This window comes from Myxocyprinus asiaticus, chromosome 36 (genome assembly GCF_019703515.2).
Source record: "Myxocyprinus asiaticus isolate MX2 ecotype Aquarium Trade chromosome 36, UBuf_Myxa_2, whole genome shotgun sequence".
Lineage (NCBI taxonomy): Eukaryota > Metazoa > Chordata > Actinopteri > Cypriniformes > Catostomidae > Myxocyprinus > Myxocyprinus asiaticus.
The window spans coordinates 9,655,760-9,672,111 of record NC_059379.1 but is presented as its reverse complement, the minus strand read 5'-3'; the positions used below and the strand labels follow the sequence as shown (position 1 = coordinate 9,672,111).

The window sequence follows — 16,352 nt, the reverse complement described above, 5'->3', positions numbered from 1 at the left end:
TTAAGCCACAACATAATGAATTAAGCCGCAACACAACACAATTAAGCCGCAACACAACAAAATTAAGCCACAACATAATGAATTAAGCCGCAACACAACAAAATTAAGCCGCAACATAATGAATTAAGCTGCAACACAACACAATTAAGCCGCAACACAACAAAATTAAGCCACAACATAATGAATTAAGCCGCAACACAACAGAAAAGCCAAGGTAAAATGAAGCCACAACATAATGAATTAAGCCGCAACACAACAAAATTAAGCCACAACACAACAAAATTAAGCCACAACATAATGAAATTAAGCCGCAACACAACAAAATTAAGCCGCAACACAACAAAATTAAGCCGCAACATAATGAATTAAGCCGCAACACAACACAATTAAGCCGCAACACAACAAAATTAAGCCACAACATAATTAATTAAGCCGCAACACAACACAATTAAGCCGCAACACAACAAAATTAAGCCACAACATAATGAATTAAGCCGCAACACAACAAAATTAAGCCGCAACATAATGAATTAAGCTGCAACACAACACAATTAAGCCGCAACACAACAAAATTAAGCCACAACATAATGAATTAAGCCACAACATAACAGAAAAGCCAAGGTAAAATGAAATTAAACTAATGAATTAAGCCGCAACACAACAAAATTAAGCCACAACACAACAAAATTAAGCCACAACATAATGAATTAAGCCGCAACACAACAAAATTAAGCCGCAACACAACAAAATTAAGCCGCAACATAATGAATTAAGCCGCAACACAACAAAATTAAGCCGCAACACAACAAAATTAAGCTACAACATAATGAATTAAGCCACAACATAACAGAAAAGCCAAGGTAAAATTAAATTAAACTACAACTCAACTAAATTAAACAACACAACCACAGCTCAACGGAAGTAAGACACAAGACAATAACATTAATGTTCCGGGTTCAATACAAGTTAATCTCAATCAACAGTATTTGTGGCATAATTTTGATTACCACAAAAATGTATTTCGACTCGACCCTCCTTTTCTTTTTTTTTTTTTTTAAAAAAAAGCAAAAATCGAGGTTACGGTGAGGCACTTACAATGAAAGTGAATGTGTCCCATTTTTTGCAGGGTTTAAACACAGAAATGTGAAGCTTATAATTTTATAAAAGCACTTGCCACAATTCTTCTGTTAAAACTTGTGTATTATTTGAGCTGTAAAGTTGTTTAAATCCTCAATTTTACAGTCATTTCAGGGTTTTAGGGTTTGTTTACACAAAGTTGTAAAATGGGCTATAACTTTACACAGAAAAGGTTAGTAAGCGATTTGATCACACTATAATCATACACACATATCCTTTATGTCTTGTGGCTATACTTTTGAAACAGCGAGTATTTTAATGTTCAAAATTGGCCCCCATTCACTTCTATTGTAAGTGCCTCACTGGAACCCAGATTTTTGCTTCTACTTTTTTTTTTTTTTTTTTTTTAAAGGAAGGCCGAGTCAAAATAAATATTTGTGGTCACAAACGCTGTCAATTGAGCTTAACTTGTATTGAACCCCGAATATTCCTTTAAGCCACAGCACAGCGAAATTAATTTTGTTGTGTTGTGCACCCCTGGGCCACCATACAGAACTCTTCAGCCAACAACTGATCAATAACCAACGGCATCGACACATTTGCTCTCTCTGCGGAAACGAAGTGCAAGTAAAATATTTTCCTCTACGGTTTAAACCCTGTACTATTGTTCTGACCAACAGGACAATGTCTAATGTTAATGTGCCATTAAGACAAATCTCTTGCGAGTTGAATGTAAATCTTTGCGGCGTCTTTGATTACAGTGAATAGAATCGGTGAGCTCAGAACTTGCAGTGAAGTAGCGTGTACAGTAGTGCGCTTGTTGCCTGGCAACACAGGCGTCAAAACTTTGGCAAAGTTTCTCGGAAGGTGCTTGAAACAGTTGCTCTAATAATCTACAATTCAGGGTTTCAAACCCACACATTTGTTAGGATTTGCACATCCCTGGATTATTAAGATGACTGAAGTGAAATGCTTAACGGGTGATTCAATGTTTGAATGGACTTGTAAAGGAGAGGATGAAGAGATCAGCATCTGCGGACACTGTCAGTCCTGTGTCCTCTCTGACAAACTTTACAACTACACCCAGTGGCTGCAAAAGGCTGGTGGAGCATCCCAGCAGAGGTTCCTTACTGGCATTCTTGTGCGCTGTCAGAATCTTCACATCCTGGAGAATCTCCAGGGTGTTTTGCAAGTGACAACGGGGAAAGATTTCACCTATGCCAGGTCCAGAGCCCAGCCGAGAAAACCTGAGGACACCATCAGCACCACCCAGCGCATGGGTAGAACTCCGGACGCAAAAATGCATGGCATGGACATGTTGGAAACCTGGGAATGGTTTAGGAAGAGCCCAAGCTGGACCAAGTCAAACTATCTGCTGTCCATCTTGTCTTTTTGTGACACCTCCCTTTTGCACATGTTAGGAAATCTGGTGCGTGTCCTGATTGTTTGGGAGAAACACAAATTTCTTCAGTTCAGCAATGCTGGTGAGAATGCATATGAAATGACAAAAATATAAAACTAAACAATGATCATAAAATGAATATAATAATTCATGTGAATATAATCTCCTCTCAATTAAACTTTGCCATAATTTAATTTGATAACATAGCATTTGTGCATATGCCATATACAAATTATAAGTCTACTGTACATTGTATACTCTATGATTTCAACATTGTAATCATAACCTTACTACGGTCTTCTCTACAGTGATATTTGAATGATTCAGTGGCTTTAAAATAAAGGGGTCATGACATATCTTATTATTATTTTAATATGTTCCTTAAGATTCACTTATAATAATATTAGTAGTTTTCTTCACAAAAAAAAAAAAAAAAAAAAAGTAAAAAGATAAATATTTGTAAAACATTATAATTTTTCACACTCGTTCTGACCCTCTGTCAGAAACGCTCTGTTTTGGTTCTGCTTCTCCTTTAAGACGACAGTAAATGGCCACTGTTGTGACTGGTTCTCTGCTCTTGACTGACCTGTTCTCTCGCCATCTCACTGCTCACAACTACTGGGCGGGACTACGGAAATAATGAGGTAAAGTAGGCGTTGATGTGTTGCAGTGGAGGCGGTCTGATGCAAATGTGTATCACAGTGTGACATCACAAAGTGGAAGAAGTAGAGAACGAGTCGTTTTGGCAGCTTGGTTTCAACAAATGCTATTTTTGCAGTGAGGAGGAAGTTTTGAATTCTGAAACATACAGTATGTTTTCCTTGTACAATGAAAAGATCAAGAAAAATGTTATTCCTCATGTCATGACCCCTTTAATATTAAAGGAATAGTTCACCCAAAAATGAAAATTCTCTCATCATTTACTCACTCTTACGCCATCCCAGATGTGTGTGACTTTCTTTCTTCAGCAGAACACGAAGATTTTTAGAAGAATTTCTCAGCTCTTTTGGTCCATACAATTCAAGTGAACGGGTGTCAAAAATAATTTTGAAGCTCCAGAAATCGCACAAGTCAGTGTAAAATTAATCCATATGACTCTGCTTGTTAAATCAGTGTCTTTAGAAGCTATATAATAGGTGTGGGTAACAAACAGAACAATATTTAAGTCCATTTTTACTATCAATTCTCCTCCCTGCTCAGTCAGGCTCCACTTTAACTTTCACATTCTTCTTCTTGTGTGTTTGGTGATTCACATTCTTCATGTATATCGCCCCCTACTGGGCAGGAAGAAGAATTTTAAGCAAAAATTGACTTAAATATTGATCTGTTTCTCACCCACACCTATGATATCATTCAGAAGATATGGATTTATCCACTGGAGTCATATGGATTACTGTTATGCTGCCTTTATGTAATGTTTGGAGTGTCAAAATGTTGGCACCCATTCACTTGCATTGTATGGACCTACGCAGCTGAAATATTCTTCTAAAAATCTTTATTCATGTTCTGCAGAAAAAAGAAAGTCATACACATCTGGGATGGCATGAGGGTGAGTAAATGATGAGATATTTTTTGTATTTTTGGGTGAACTATTCCTTTAAACACATACCCCTTAAAACATTAAAAAATGTCATTATTGTTGAAATGTAATAGTTTGCCTGATTTTAGACTTTTCCCCCTAGGCTCAGATATCATTGCAGATCTGTCAGTTACAGAGTCACGTTTCTCCTACCACTCGGATGACCACCCAGATCTGGATCTTCTCTTTCAAGCATGTTCTTTATATGAGCCAGTTGATCTTCCTCAAGAAACTCAACAGGGCAGCGAAACAGATGTCTTTAAACAGGAGTGCTTAGAACAGAGTAAGTGTTGAGCTTTTTCTTGTTAATAGACTCTTGTCCAATTGTTGCTGCACCATTAAGACATTTGAAATGCATTAGTGGTTGAACCTATTGAATCTAATTCAAAGCCATTAATTTTTTACACTAATGTGTGCTATCCAGCAAAGAACATCAAATCTTTCAAGAGTAGCTGTGAAGAGATGTACATGCAGAGTGTGAACCCCTGGAACACAAGGAGAAAACACAGAGATTCAGACTGCGACAGCTCAGATGATCCGGCCCTAACAGTGGTCCCCAGGTCGTCCAAATCTCTGTCAGGGGTGAGCCGCCATAGAGATTTAATCCGAAGTCTGCCAGTCGATATTGCAAAGAGGATTTTGGGTGAGTGTAGAGGTCTACTTTTCCTAAGGCACTGCATAATGTCACAGTTCATAAAATAAAATAAAATAAAATAAAATAGACTTGTTTCCCCTTTCTCAGATGGTTGTATTGCCAGTTTAGCCTTGACTAGTTCATATGAATCTGGATGCTTTCTTTCACTGTCACTGAACTTGTAGACTTACTTCCAGCCCCATGAAATAGCCTAGACCTGCGCTTTTGTGCAAACGACTTTATTGCCTGTGGCTTTATTGCAAATAGGTTGGTTTGATTCCAAAAACACTCTTTACTTCGAGAGTACTTGTTTTCAAGAGACCATCTATACAGTATCTATTTGGATTTTTTAAGGACAAACTGATATCTATAAATTACAATTATTACTATTACTTTAAGTGCTGCTATTTCAATGTTGGTTGCCATAAATATGTGGAGTTCAACCTTGAAATATATACCCTAATAGATAGTGTTCATAATGTCTGACACTTCTAGGACTTTTGGACAAGGCCTCACTGTACAGTTGTAAATGTGTGTCCAAGCACTGGCGATGCCTAACAGAGGAGATCTTAACAGAGATGGAAGTAAAAAAGAGTGTTGAGAAACAGGCCATGATCCTGCAGGTAATGCTGCAGAAACTAACTATATCTACTGTTTATGTCTGTTGACAACTCATCAAAATATCACAGTATAACGCTAACAGTAATTTCAGTTGGTACATGATTAGTTAGTTCAGTAAAATCGACTGTGTGTTTGCTTCCTTCCTAGTATATACATTTGTATGATTTACATACATTTTCAGGGTAACTCTACATCTAAGATCAACCCTTTTTATGCCAAAATATGTGAGGTCCAAGTGCCCATCAGTGAGGAGGAAAAGCACCTGTGGCATGGAGAATCCTTCCCCAAATATAAGGTGGTACAAAAATCTACCATATCATTATGTTTGACTCTCTTTCTAAGCAATGGAATTTAGTTCAGTTCAATTACATGTTGAAATCTCCACTTTGACGGTTTATGATTGTTGCATTTTTTTTCCACAGGAAAAGGACTTTAGATCTGTTTACACAGGCATTAAAACTAAGACAGTCCAAATGGAAGAACGAAATGTGTACTGTGGAGTCTATAACATCTTGGTCCTGCTGGAAAGGTATCTTTCTCTCTCTCTCTCTCTCTCTCTCTCTCTCTCTCTCGCTCTCTCTCTCTCTCCATCCATCCAATATATAAAATATAATCAAACATATTGCATTAAAGAACATTAAACAAAGTATTTCTAACAATTTTCCTGGATATTATTAATAATGTAATAGAAAAGCAAATGTTAAAGGAATGGTTCACCCAAAAAGGTGAATTCTCTCATCATTTACTCACCCTCATGCCATCCCAGATGTGTATGACTTTCTTCTGCTGAACACAAAGATTTTTAGAAGAATATCTCAGCTCTGAAGGTTTATACAATGCAAGTGAATGGTGAATAAAACTTTGAAGCTCCGAAAAGCACATAAAGACAGCATAAAAGTAATCCATATGACCCAGTGGTTTAATCCTTGTCTTTTGAAGAAATCCAATTGTTGTTTGGTGAGAACAAACCAAAATGTATCTCCTTTTTCACTGTCAATCTTGACATCAGCAGTCTCCTTGGCGATCATGATTTCAACTTGATTACACTTCCTATGTGTTTATTATCCTTTGTGTCAAACACTAGGAAGTGTAATCAAGCTTGATGGACTGCAATACATGATAGAGACTCCAGTGGCAAGATGTACAGTGAAAAAGGAGTTAAATGTTAGTCTGTTCTTACCCAAAATCGTTTGGGTCACTTCTGAAGTCATGGACTTAACCACTGAAGTAATATGGATTACTTTTATGCTGCATTTATGTGCTTTTTGGAGCTTCAAAGTTTTGTCACTATTGAGATATTCTTTTAAAAATCTTTGTTTGTGTTCTACAAAAGAAAGAAAGTCATACCAATCTGGGATGGCATGAGGGTGAGTAAATGATGAGAGAATTTTCATTTTTGGGTGATCTGTTCCTTCAAGCTGCAACACTGCCATATGAATTTACAAAGCCTTGATGATTCTTTTTAGAGTTTTAATACTTCTTGTCACTTTCCCCTCACACAGAGAGGATTCCAGTAGAGTGATGCATTATGCTGGGGGTCAGTTTGTGGCTATTGGGTCCAGGGACCGTACTGTCAGGTTGTTGGATGTGGCATCATTGAAAGAGGTTCCTCCAGTGTTCCAGGGACATGCAGGGAGTGTCAGAGCAGTGCTGGTCTGTGAAGAAAGAGACTTAGTCATAAGTGCAAGCTATGACCTCAGCATCAGGTTAGAATCATAAAGAAATATAACAGACTAAGATTATGGAGCACAATAAAAAATGTGGGAACTTATTTATGCACTCCTATCACAGGTGCTGGAACCTGAAGTCAGGCGTATGTACAATGATATTTCATGGACATTTTGGCACAATAAACTGCCTGGATTTGTATGGAGATAGACTGGTATCTGGTGCCAAAGACTGCCGAGTTAAAGGTAGACTGCCATAACTGATTCTCAGAAACAACATAACAGAAACAATCATTCTGTCATTGTAAAAATATCATGATGCCCCTTAAACAGGAGTCTGTTACATAAAGCAGGTTTACTATGCATACTAAGGTGGTTTGCTGGTCTTAGCAGCCAAAATGGTTTTCAGATTGTGTGCCAGATGGCCTCCCAGCTGACAAATGCCCCAAAATCCTCTAAAACTACTAACCAGAATGGCCAGGTTAGGAGACCTTAGACATGGTGTAGTTGTTTTTTCACCGGGGTATGTATAATTACAGCAGACTCAAGCCTAATAGCTTGGAAATATGTGTCTGTGTGGGTGTGTTAATAATAGTGTGGAACCTGCTGACGGGGAAGTCCATTGACAATCTCAAGTTTAAACACCTTAAACCAATCATGTGCGTAAAAACTGATGAAAGCCTGGTGATCAGCAGCTGTACTAGAGGTCTGGTCAGGATGTGGAGCATTGAAACTGCATCACTCATGAGGGTAAGGAGCTAAATTAACTTTTTCAAGTACAAGCTTGTGTTTTTTCGCCTCAGAACCGTTTTTTCATCCTTGACTTAAAGAATTAATCATAAACAAATGGATATTCCTGTTCATTCAAGACATTTACCACAAATACCAGCCACATATACTCAACAAATCAAATACTGAATACTTGAATGCTCCTCACTGGAGCATTCTCTCCCCATTAAAAGCAAATCAGTGGCCATAAGGGGGCAGTGCTGTGTCTGTGTCTCGACCAGTGGCATATCCTGTCTGGAGGGTCAGATGGGGTGGTCAAGGCGTGGAGCACCAACTGTAACTTCAAGAAGAGTCTGATGAGCTTCCAGCATCCAAAGTAAGTTGCTGAGATGTGAAAATACGAGATATCCAATGATGACTAATACTTTTGGCATTAGTCATACTGCTGGCCACTCTTCAATAGCATGACTGGGTAGTACCATACATTTACATTAATTCATTTGGCAGATGCTTTTATCCAAGGTATAGTGCAGTGCATTAATTGTATACATTTTATATTTATGTATGTTCCCTGGCAATCAAGTCAATGACCTTTACATTGCTAGTGCTATGCTCCATCAGTTAAAGGGGTCATGACAAGGATTTTTTATTATTTTAATATCTTCTTGAGGTTCACTTATAATATATTTTTATATATTAAAAATATATTTTTTTGCACAAAAAACATTCATGTATATTTATAAAACATGATAATTTTCCACCCTTATGCTGACCTTTTGTCAGAAACGCTCGGTTTTGGTGCTGCTTCTCATTTAAGACTTGACAGTAAACACCCACTGTTATGATTGTCTCTCTGCTCTTGACTGACCTGTTCTCTCCCTGCCATCTCAATGCTCACCACTACTGGGCGGGGCTACGGAAGGGATAAGGTAAAGTAGGTGTTAATGTGTTGTTGTGGACATGGTCAGATGCAAATGTCTACCACAGTGTGACATCACAATGTGGAGGAAGTAGAGAACGAGACATTTTAGCAGCTTGGTTTCAACAAATGCTTTTTTTTTTTTTTTTTTGCGCAGTAAGGAGAAAGTTTTGAGTTCTGAAACTTACAGTACAGTGTGTTTTTGAATTACAATGATCTCTTATATGTCAACAGATCAAGGAAAATTTGATTCCTCATGTCATGACCCCTTTAAGAAAAATTATTTGTTCTCATGTATATTTTCTTTTATAATCTGTAGAGAGGTGTTGACAATGTGTTTCCTGTTCCTGCGGGTTATTACCGGCTGCATGGACGGAAAGATCAGGATCTTCAACTTCTTAAATGGGGACTGCATGAGAGTTATCAAGACAAACATGCAGCAGAGCCCCGTTCTGTCCTTGCATACACACAATAACATGTGAGTTTACCTTGCCTCTGAAATATATAAAAAATGTTCTGCGCATGGCATACAGCTACCCATCGAGGGAACAGTCATGCCACTCTTGTGTTGTAATAATGCCTGTTTTACACCGCATGCTAAACCAGGACATAAGCAGTGCATATTTTTTTCTGCATTCATGTTAACAAATTAGTGTATTTACATCGGAAGTAGAAGCAGCGCGTGAGCTGCACTGCAGCGGGAGTTTCGGCGTCGAGTCTACTTTTGCAGCGCAGCACATGCTGAATTAAATTGACACTGCACTGTTGATGGACATCATGAAGAAGAGTTGATACGAAAAAGTAGATAATGCACAGAATAAGCATATATGTTTAGTGTAGTGTGATTTTACTTTAATTACAGCTCATAGGAAAACTAAATAATAATAATAATAATAATAAAATCACACAAAAACAATATTAAATTATTTTAATTATTATTTTATACTATTTTATACGTATATATATATATATATATATAGAAGCAGACATGCGGTTTTATCGTTTAAAACTGCAAGTCATAGACTTGCAAAAAATTCAGAACGTGAGATGCTGTTCAACAAAGAGATAACGCTATTCAATGGTTGTGCATAATGACTTTTTATTAACATGACTATATTATTAAGCTATTTTATTAAGTGTGATCGAGCCAAACCGAGTGGTCAAACCATCCTCTGTTGTGAAAAACAACATTCAGGCTCATCGTCCTCCCCTTCCACTAAATAATGATGTTTAAAAATGAGCAGAGCTTATTGTGTTGGCTGTCACTACATTAAATAATTCTACAAGACTGCATTAGATTACACCAGCATCATGCAAATAATATTTCATGACGATCAAGCTAGTAACACTTATCAATAGCACACTCCTGATAAAAGTTATAACTTTATTTTGTGTATAGAGCGCAGCAGTTTCTGCAGCAGAAACGCTGCTGGTGTAAAACCACACGTGTTTTTTGCTGTGAAATTGTTGTGATGCACTGCTTCTGTTCGGCTCACGTGCTGCTTCGGCATGCTATGTAAAACAGGCGTAAGGTTTGATGTCTCATCTCATGCTCTCAGTGTTATGGTGAACACCAGAGACAGTACTCTGATGCTACAGTTCACTGAAGTTCATTGGGACTACTCTGCCAGTGCCGTGAGGGATTTTTTGGATTGGTCTCATCTTGTCTCCCCTGAATGTGCACTTCGGAGTTCAGAACGGACTCGAGCGAGCCCATCCAGCCCAAAAAGTCTGAAGCATGCACAAGGTATCTTCTTTCAAATGGCCAAATGGTCAAATTTATATTCAGAATGGACAATTCTGGCCTTAGTTATGGTTTTCATTAGTCTTAAACTGTTTGTCACAATAGACTATTAGCAGATAGATTTGAACTGGTCATGTTTTATAAAATAGTACACCATGTTTTACTAAAGAATGAGGCTTATATGGGTGACATCTATAGTGCTTAATGTTGCTGATTTTTGCAAGTGTATTTGTCTGAGACTCCATCTCACAAGACGATAAGGAACACCTACTATACGGCATGCCCACTCCAAGTAACACCCCCAAAGCGATTCTATTGGCTGAAAGAACTTGTAAAATCCTATGCATCACAGTATGATTCATGTGCTCTGAATTATGTACTGTAAATATGACAAAGAATAACTTTTTTAATTATATGTCACGTCATATTATTAAACCGAAGATATAAATGGTGAAATTAAACATTTCTCTAACCGGTTAGCCTATTAGCTTAGCACACCGCAAGCTTCTTTTCCTCTTTATTTGCGTCATGTTTCTCCTCACTTTCACCACGTAGTGATATGGCGGTATGGTTGTATTCAATAGAACTTTCAAGCATTTTTATTTAATAATTTTACTAACAATTCTTTTTTTTTTTATCTTTGTGGTTAGGGGTAGAGTTAAGGTAAGTCAAGTCAAATTTATTTTTAAAGCACATTTAAAAATAACAACTGTTGAACCAAAGTGCTGTACAAAATAGATAAAAGAGTGATATAGTATAAACAAATATCTAAAACAATCAAGTTTTATATAAAACGACCCTAGATATTATTAAACGATATGGAATACAGATAAGTTTTAAGAGAAGTCTTAAAATTAGACAAGGATAGGGGCAACCTCACATGAGTAGGGAGACTGTTCCAAAGCTTGGGGGCAACAACAGAGAATGCTCGATCTCCCTTGGACTTGCAACGACAGCGGGGAACAGATAGAAAAATTTGGTTACAAGATCTCAGCGTTCTAGGAGGTGATTATGGGTGCAAAAGTTCACAAATGTATTGTGGAGCAAGACCAGACAGGGCCTTGTAGACATAGATCAAAATTTTAAAATCAGTTCTATACCTGACTGAAAAGGTAATGTCTCCAAATAAACACAACAAACACAGTATATGAATGTGACATCCAACTGTTGCAAGACTTAAAGGAATAGTTCACCCAAAAATGAAAATTCTCTCATCATTTACTCCCCCTTATGCCATCCCAGATGTTTATGACTTTCTTTCATCTGCTGAACTCAAATGAAGATTTTTAGAAGAATTTCTCAGCTTTTGGGTCCATACAATGCAAGTGAATGGGTGCCAAAAATTTTAAGCTCCAAAAACCACACAAGTCAGCATAAAAGTAACCCATAAGACTCCAGTGGTTAAATCTATATCTTCTAAAGCGAAACAGAGCACTTTCACATTCTTCTTCTTGTGTTTTTGGTGATTCACATTCTTCATGCATACCGCCCCCTACTGGGCAGGGAGAAGAATTTAAAGCAACAAATTACTTAAATATTGATCTGTTTCTCACCCACACCTATCATATCACTTCTGAAAATATGGATTAAAATACTGGAGTCATATGGATTACTTTTATGATGCCTTTATGTTCTTTTTGGAGTATCAAAATGTTGGCACCCATTCACTTGCATTGTATGGACATACAAAGCTGAAATATTCTTCTAAAAATCAAATTTTATGTTCTGCAGAAGAAAGAAAGTCATACACATCTGGGATGGCATAAGGGTGAGTAAGTAATGAGAGAATTATCATTTTTGGATGAACTATCCCTTTAAGCATTTTGCCATTTTTTTATTTATTTTTTTGAAGGGGACATGTCTTGTAGTGGGCCGTGTTGTAGTCTTGCAGGACGTAGAAAGACCCTTCTCGATTGTTGTGCCTTCAGATACTCAGCAGGTGTCCAGAAGAGCGGCGACATGGAGTAAGCTCCAGGCTTATCGGCGCAGCAGAGCTGCCATTGAACTGCAGAATGACTTCTTCACCAAGCACCGGCCTGTTCTTTCAGCAGGCAGACCTGTCAGTGGACACAGTAAGGACTTTCAAAGTAGAGTCATCCACACACAGAGGACTGCCATCACCAGCTTGGGTAAGAAAGTTGCTCAAGTAGATTTGCTATTGACAGTTTTGTATTAACATTATCCAAACACTATGAATATGTTCTTATGAGTATTTAAAGGAATGTTCAAGTTTCAATGCAAGTTCAGCTCACTTGACAGCATTTGTGTTATGATGTTGAGTACCACAAAAAAAAAAAAAAAAACATAATTTCGACTCGTCCCATGTTTATTTAACAAAAAAGCAAAAATGCTGGTTATATTAAGGCACTTACAATGGAAGTGAATGGGGTAAGTCCATAAATATAAAAATACACACCGTTTCAATAGCGTAGCAACAAGACTTAAACATTATACATATTAACATGATTTTAGTGTGATAAAATGGTTTACTTACCTTGAGTGCATTTCAATCGACCGTTACGGTCCTCCGAAGTGGACTTCACACTGTATTCAGCCATCATAAGTGAGATTACATTCCGAAGGTGCGTACATGTTCACTTATAAGGGAACTCCAAACGGCATAGGGAATAAGTGTATATCGATACATCACTTCACAGGAAGTGGAGAGGGAAATTTACCCACCAGTCATTGTGAACCAGCAGAGTACTGACGTAGTTTGGCTAAAATAAACGCTAAAATCAAATAAACAAAAGGGGTTAGAGACGCTGACGTTTTAATTAAGCTTAATTCACCCCAGGTGTGCTTACTATGTGGTTGTGCGCGAGTGCAAAGCGCACGAGATGCAGCCGTTACATCCATTATCATAACGATTGCTCATAGAACAATTAAAAAGACACGCATATTAAAAAATTACAACATAAAATGTATTTTCTATATTAAACAGCTACAGTCATTTAACGTACGGGTTAAAAGTCTAGAGAAATATTTGAATTTAAACACTGTATAACTACATTTTTGTAAGTATATTATTATAGATGTATTTTCTAAAATTATATATGTCGATGTAAGGATATTTATAGTTCATTTATATGCATTTACACAAGTATATTGTGTAATATCACCCCGTAATCTGCACGATTAAAGCATTGTCTGTGTTTGATGACACTGCAGGGTTTTCCAAATGAACACATTTTTTTCAAGTGAAGTGAACTTAAACAGATATCCTTTGCTCAGTGAGTAGGGAGCAGTTAACACTGCTTAGGGACCCTGTGGATTGGACTGCATCTCTTATCAGTCTAAAATGATATAAAAATTAGAATTTTATTGCCATGACAACACAACGGTGATAAAACCTGTAAGCAATTTTTTATCACACTTAAATCATGTAGAACAGAGATTTTATAACAATAAAATCATTTGAACACGTATAATGTTTATGTCTGTTTTACACGTGTATTTTAATGTTTATGGGTTGACCCCATTCACTTCCATTGTAAGTGCCTTACTGTAATCTGCAAACTTATATAAATATATATATATATATATATATATATATATATATATATATATATATATATATATATATACATTATTGTAGCCAAGTGGAGTAATTTAACACGTTATAAATTGGACGTGGCCCCTTTAAGACTGGAGTGTTTCGCAAGAGAGCTCCCTGTTTTGTTCATCGATAAATAATTCTTTAGGTAAATATCACATTTTACACAAAATGTTGATTAATTACATTAAATATGTGTTCAGAAGAGTTGAATGTTAAAATTTAGTGTTTGTTAAGGATCTTTTTTGAAGGATGCATATGGATTACATGTGTCGAGTTTGACCACGTTCTGTGCACACATGTGAGAACTGGGTATGTAAAATTAGTATTGATCATATCTTGTTTAATGATTTATTGCACAGTGTGTTTTCCAAATAAGTGAAAATATGAGAATTCTATTGTTTAAATCATTATACCTGTCCTTAAAGCCTGGTTAAAAATAAGTAAAATACTGTGAGTGATTTGAGCTTGTGTTAAATGCATAAAATGCTTTGAATATTTAAGCAAATACTTGAATGTATAAAATGCTGTGAATTATATAAGCTTGTATTAAGGTGATGTATGCTGAAGCATATGGGTAAGCTGATGTTCTGTTTGTATTTTCTTTTGACATTAGCCTCTACCGTATTTCATGTGTTGTATTTCATTTGTTGTATTCATTGTACCCTATTTGATTTCAGTTTTTCATTTTACCATTTTTTCATTCTTCAAATAAGTACAAAAAAACACAGTTCATATATATATATATATATATATTATTATTATTATTATTATTATTATTATTCTCTCTTTCTCTACAGCAAAAATATCTGACCCTTTCTACAAAGGAGTTAGCATGGTCAATGTCTCAGATGTGCTTACATTTAATTAGTGAGCTAGAATTATTATTTTTTTTTTGCATCAATACTTTTTTTTCAAAATGATAAAAAGTTAATTTCTAATTTCCAGGTTTAAAAGAAAGATAGAAAAAAAAAATATTATCATATTATATACTCAATAGTCTCAGATGATTATTAATGCATGAAGTTTTAAGATGGCTTTCTTATTCATAGATAAGAAGACTTCTAACATCGAAAACTCAGTGCTCAGCCAGAGCGAAAAGGCATTCAGAGACAGGGTGAGAAAAAGAGGCCCTTACCACCCTTCAACCCTTGACCTAACTCTACTGAGAACCAACTGCTCCCAGCAGAGCCAGTACGGTGACCTGGCCAGGTCTAACTTGGAGCTGAATGCCAGAGTGCGAGATGCCTGGGGGCCTTGTCACCCAGGTCCATCCATAGGCACTCAATATAAAGACTCTGCCTCCCTAATTCCCCAAACCCCATTGTCTCATAAACTGATGGGACAGCGCTCTCTACAGTCCAGACAGACCTGTTTCATCACCCACTCTCCTGACCATCTGGAGGCAGAATGCCCCAAAGGATCTCCACCCAAACAATCTCATACATCATTGAAAGTTAGGGCTGGGATAAACAAAATTGGCCCACTGATTACCACTTCCCAGGAAGATGGCAAGGCTCCACAGCGATTGTTTATGAGGCGAACTTCCATGGTCCCACATTGTCCTGAAGATTTTGATATGACTAGTATGTCCAGCACATATCACAACCCCCTAGACCCATTCAGGGAGCAGGGAACCTTTCAGTTGAGGACAGACACACAGTTAGAGGAATTCATTCAGGAGCAGAGTAGGCAACAGCAGATTCATACACATGGAAGAGGTGACCATGATAAAACGTTTTGGAAGCACAGCTATTGTCCTCAGTAAAGGAAACTAGGTGTGTGCACCTAATCTAGGAGAAGGTACTAAAATCTAAAAAGGATAGTTCATCCCAAAATAAAAACTCTGTCATTTACTCACCCATATGACTTACTTTCTTCTGTGAAACACTCCATTCACTTATTTTATATATTTTTTTCCCCCATGCAATGCAAGTAAATATTGACTGAGGCTGTCAATCTACCTAACATCTCCTTTTGTGTTCCATGGAAGAAAGAATGTCTTACTACACAACATAAGTGTGAGGAAATTATAGAATTGTCGTTTTTTTGGGGTGAACTATCACTTTAAGGCATGACTCACACTTTTAGCCAAGAAGCTACCACAACTGAATTCTCAGGATATTTTGTACTCTAAAAAAGTAACATGCATAACATCATAATATAAAATGTAAAATGTTATGGTAGATTTTTTTTTTTTCATTTGGTGTAGGTGTTCATCAAGAGCTCTCAGTGCATTAGTGTTTTATGCTCTTAATATGCTGTAAGTTAAAACTTTTAAATACTCTTTGGCCTTAAATATAATTTATTGGATTTGTGCACCATTATATCAATGTACTTTACATTTATTCGTACCAAGTTTAATTTGAGTGGCTTTATTTTGTATAGAAAATACTTTTTGATGCTAAAGGACATCAGAGTACA

General features: G+C 36.8%; 1 protein-coding gene across 1 annotated transcript; it reads left to right on the top strand.

The window, feature by feature from the left end:
* The first annotated feature begins 2,032 nt into the window (after window positions 1-2,032).
* Window positions 2,033-15,696, top strand: fbxw10 (F-box and WD repeat domain containing 10). The gene is made up of 14 exons (XM_051673827.1): window positions 2,033-2,561; window positions 4,168-4,347; window positions 4,420-4,701; window positions 5,188-5,315; window positions 5,495-5,611; window positions 5,736-5,842; window positions 6,816-7,019; window positions 7,105-7,226; window positions 7,576-7,730; window positions 7,943-8,085; window positions 8,948-9,106; window positions 10,188-10,375; window positions 12,301-12,501; window positions 14,981-15,696. The coding sequence occupies exons 1-14, from the start codon at window positions 2,033-2,035 to the stop codon at window positions 15,694-15,696; spliced, it is 3,231 nt and encodes a 1,076-aa protein (XP_051529787.1).
* The last annotated feature ends 656 nt before the right edge of the window (window positions 15,697-16,352 follow it).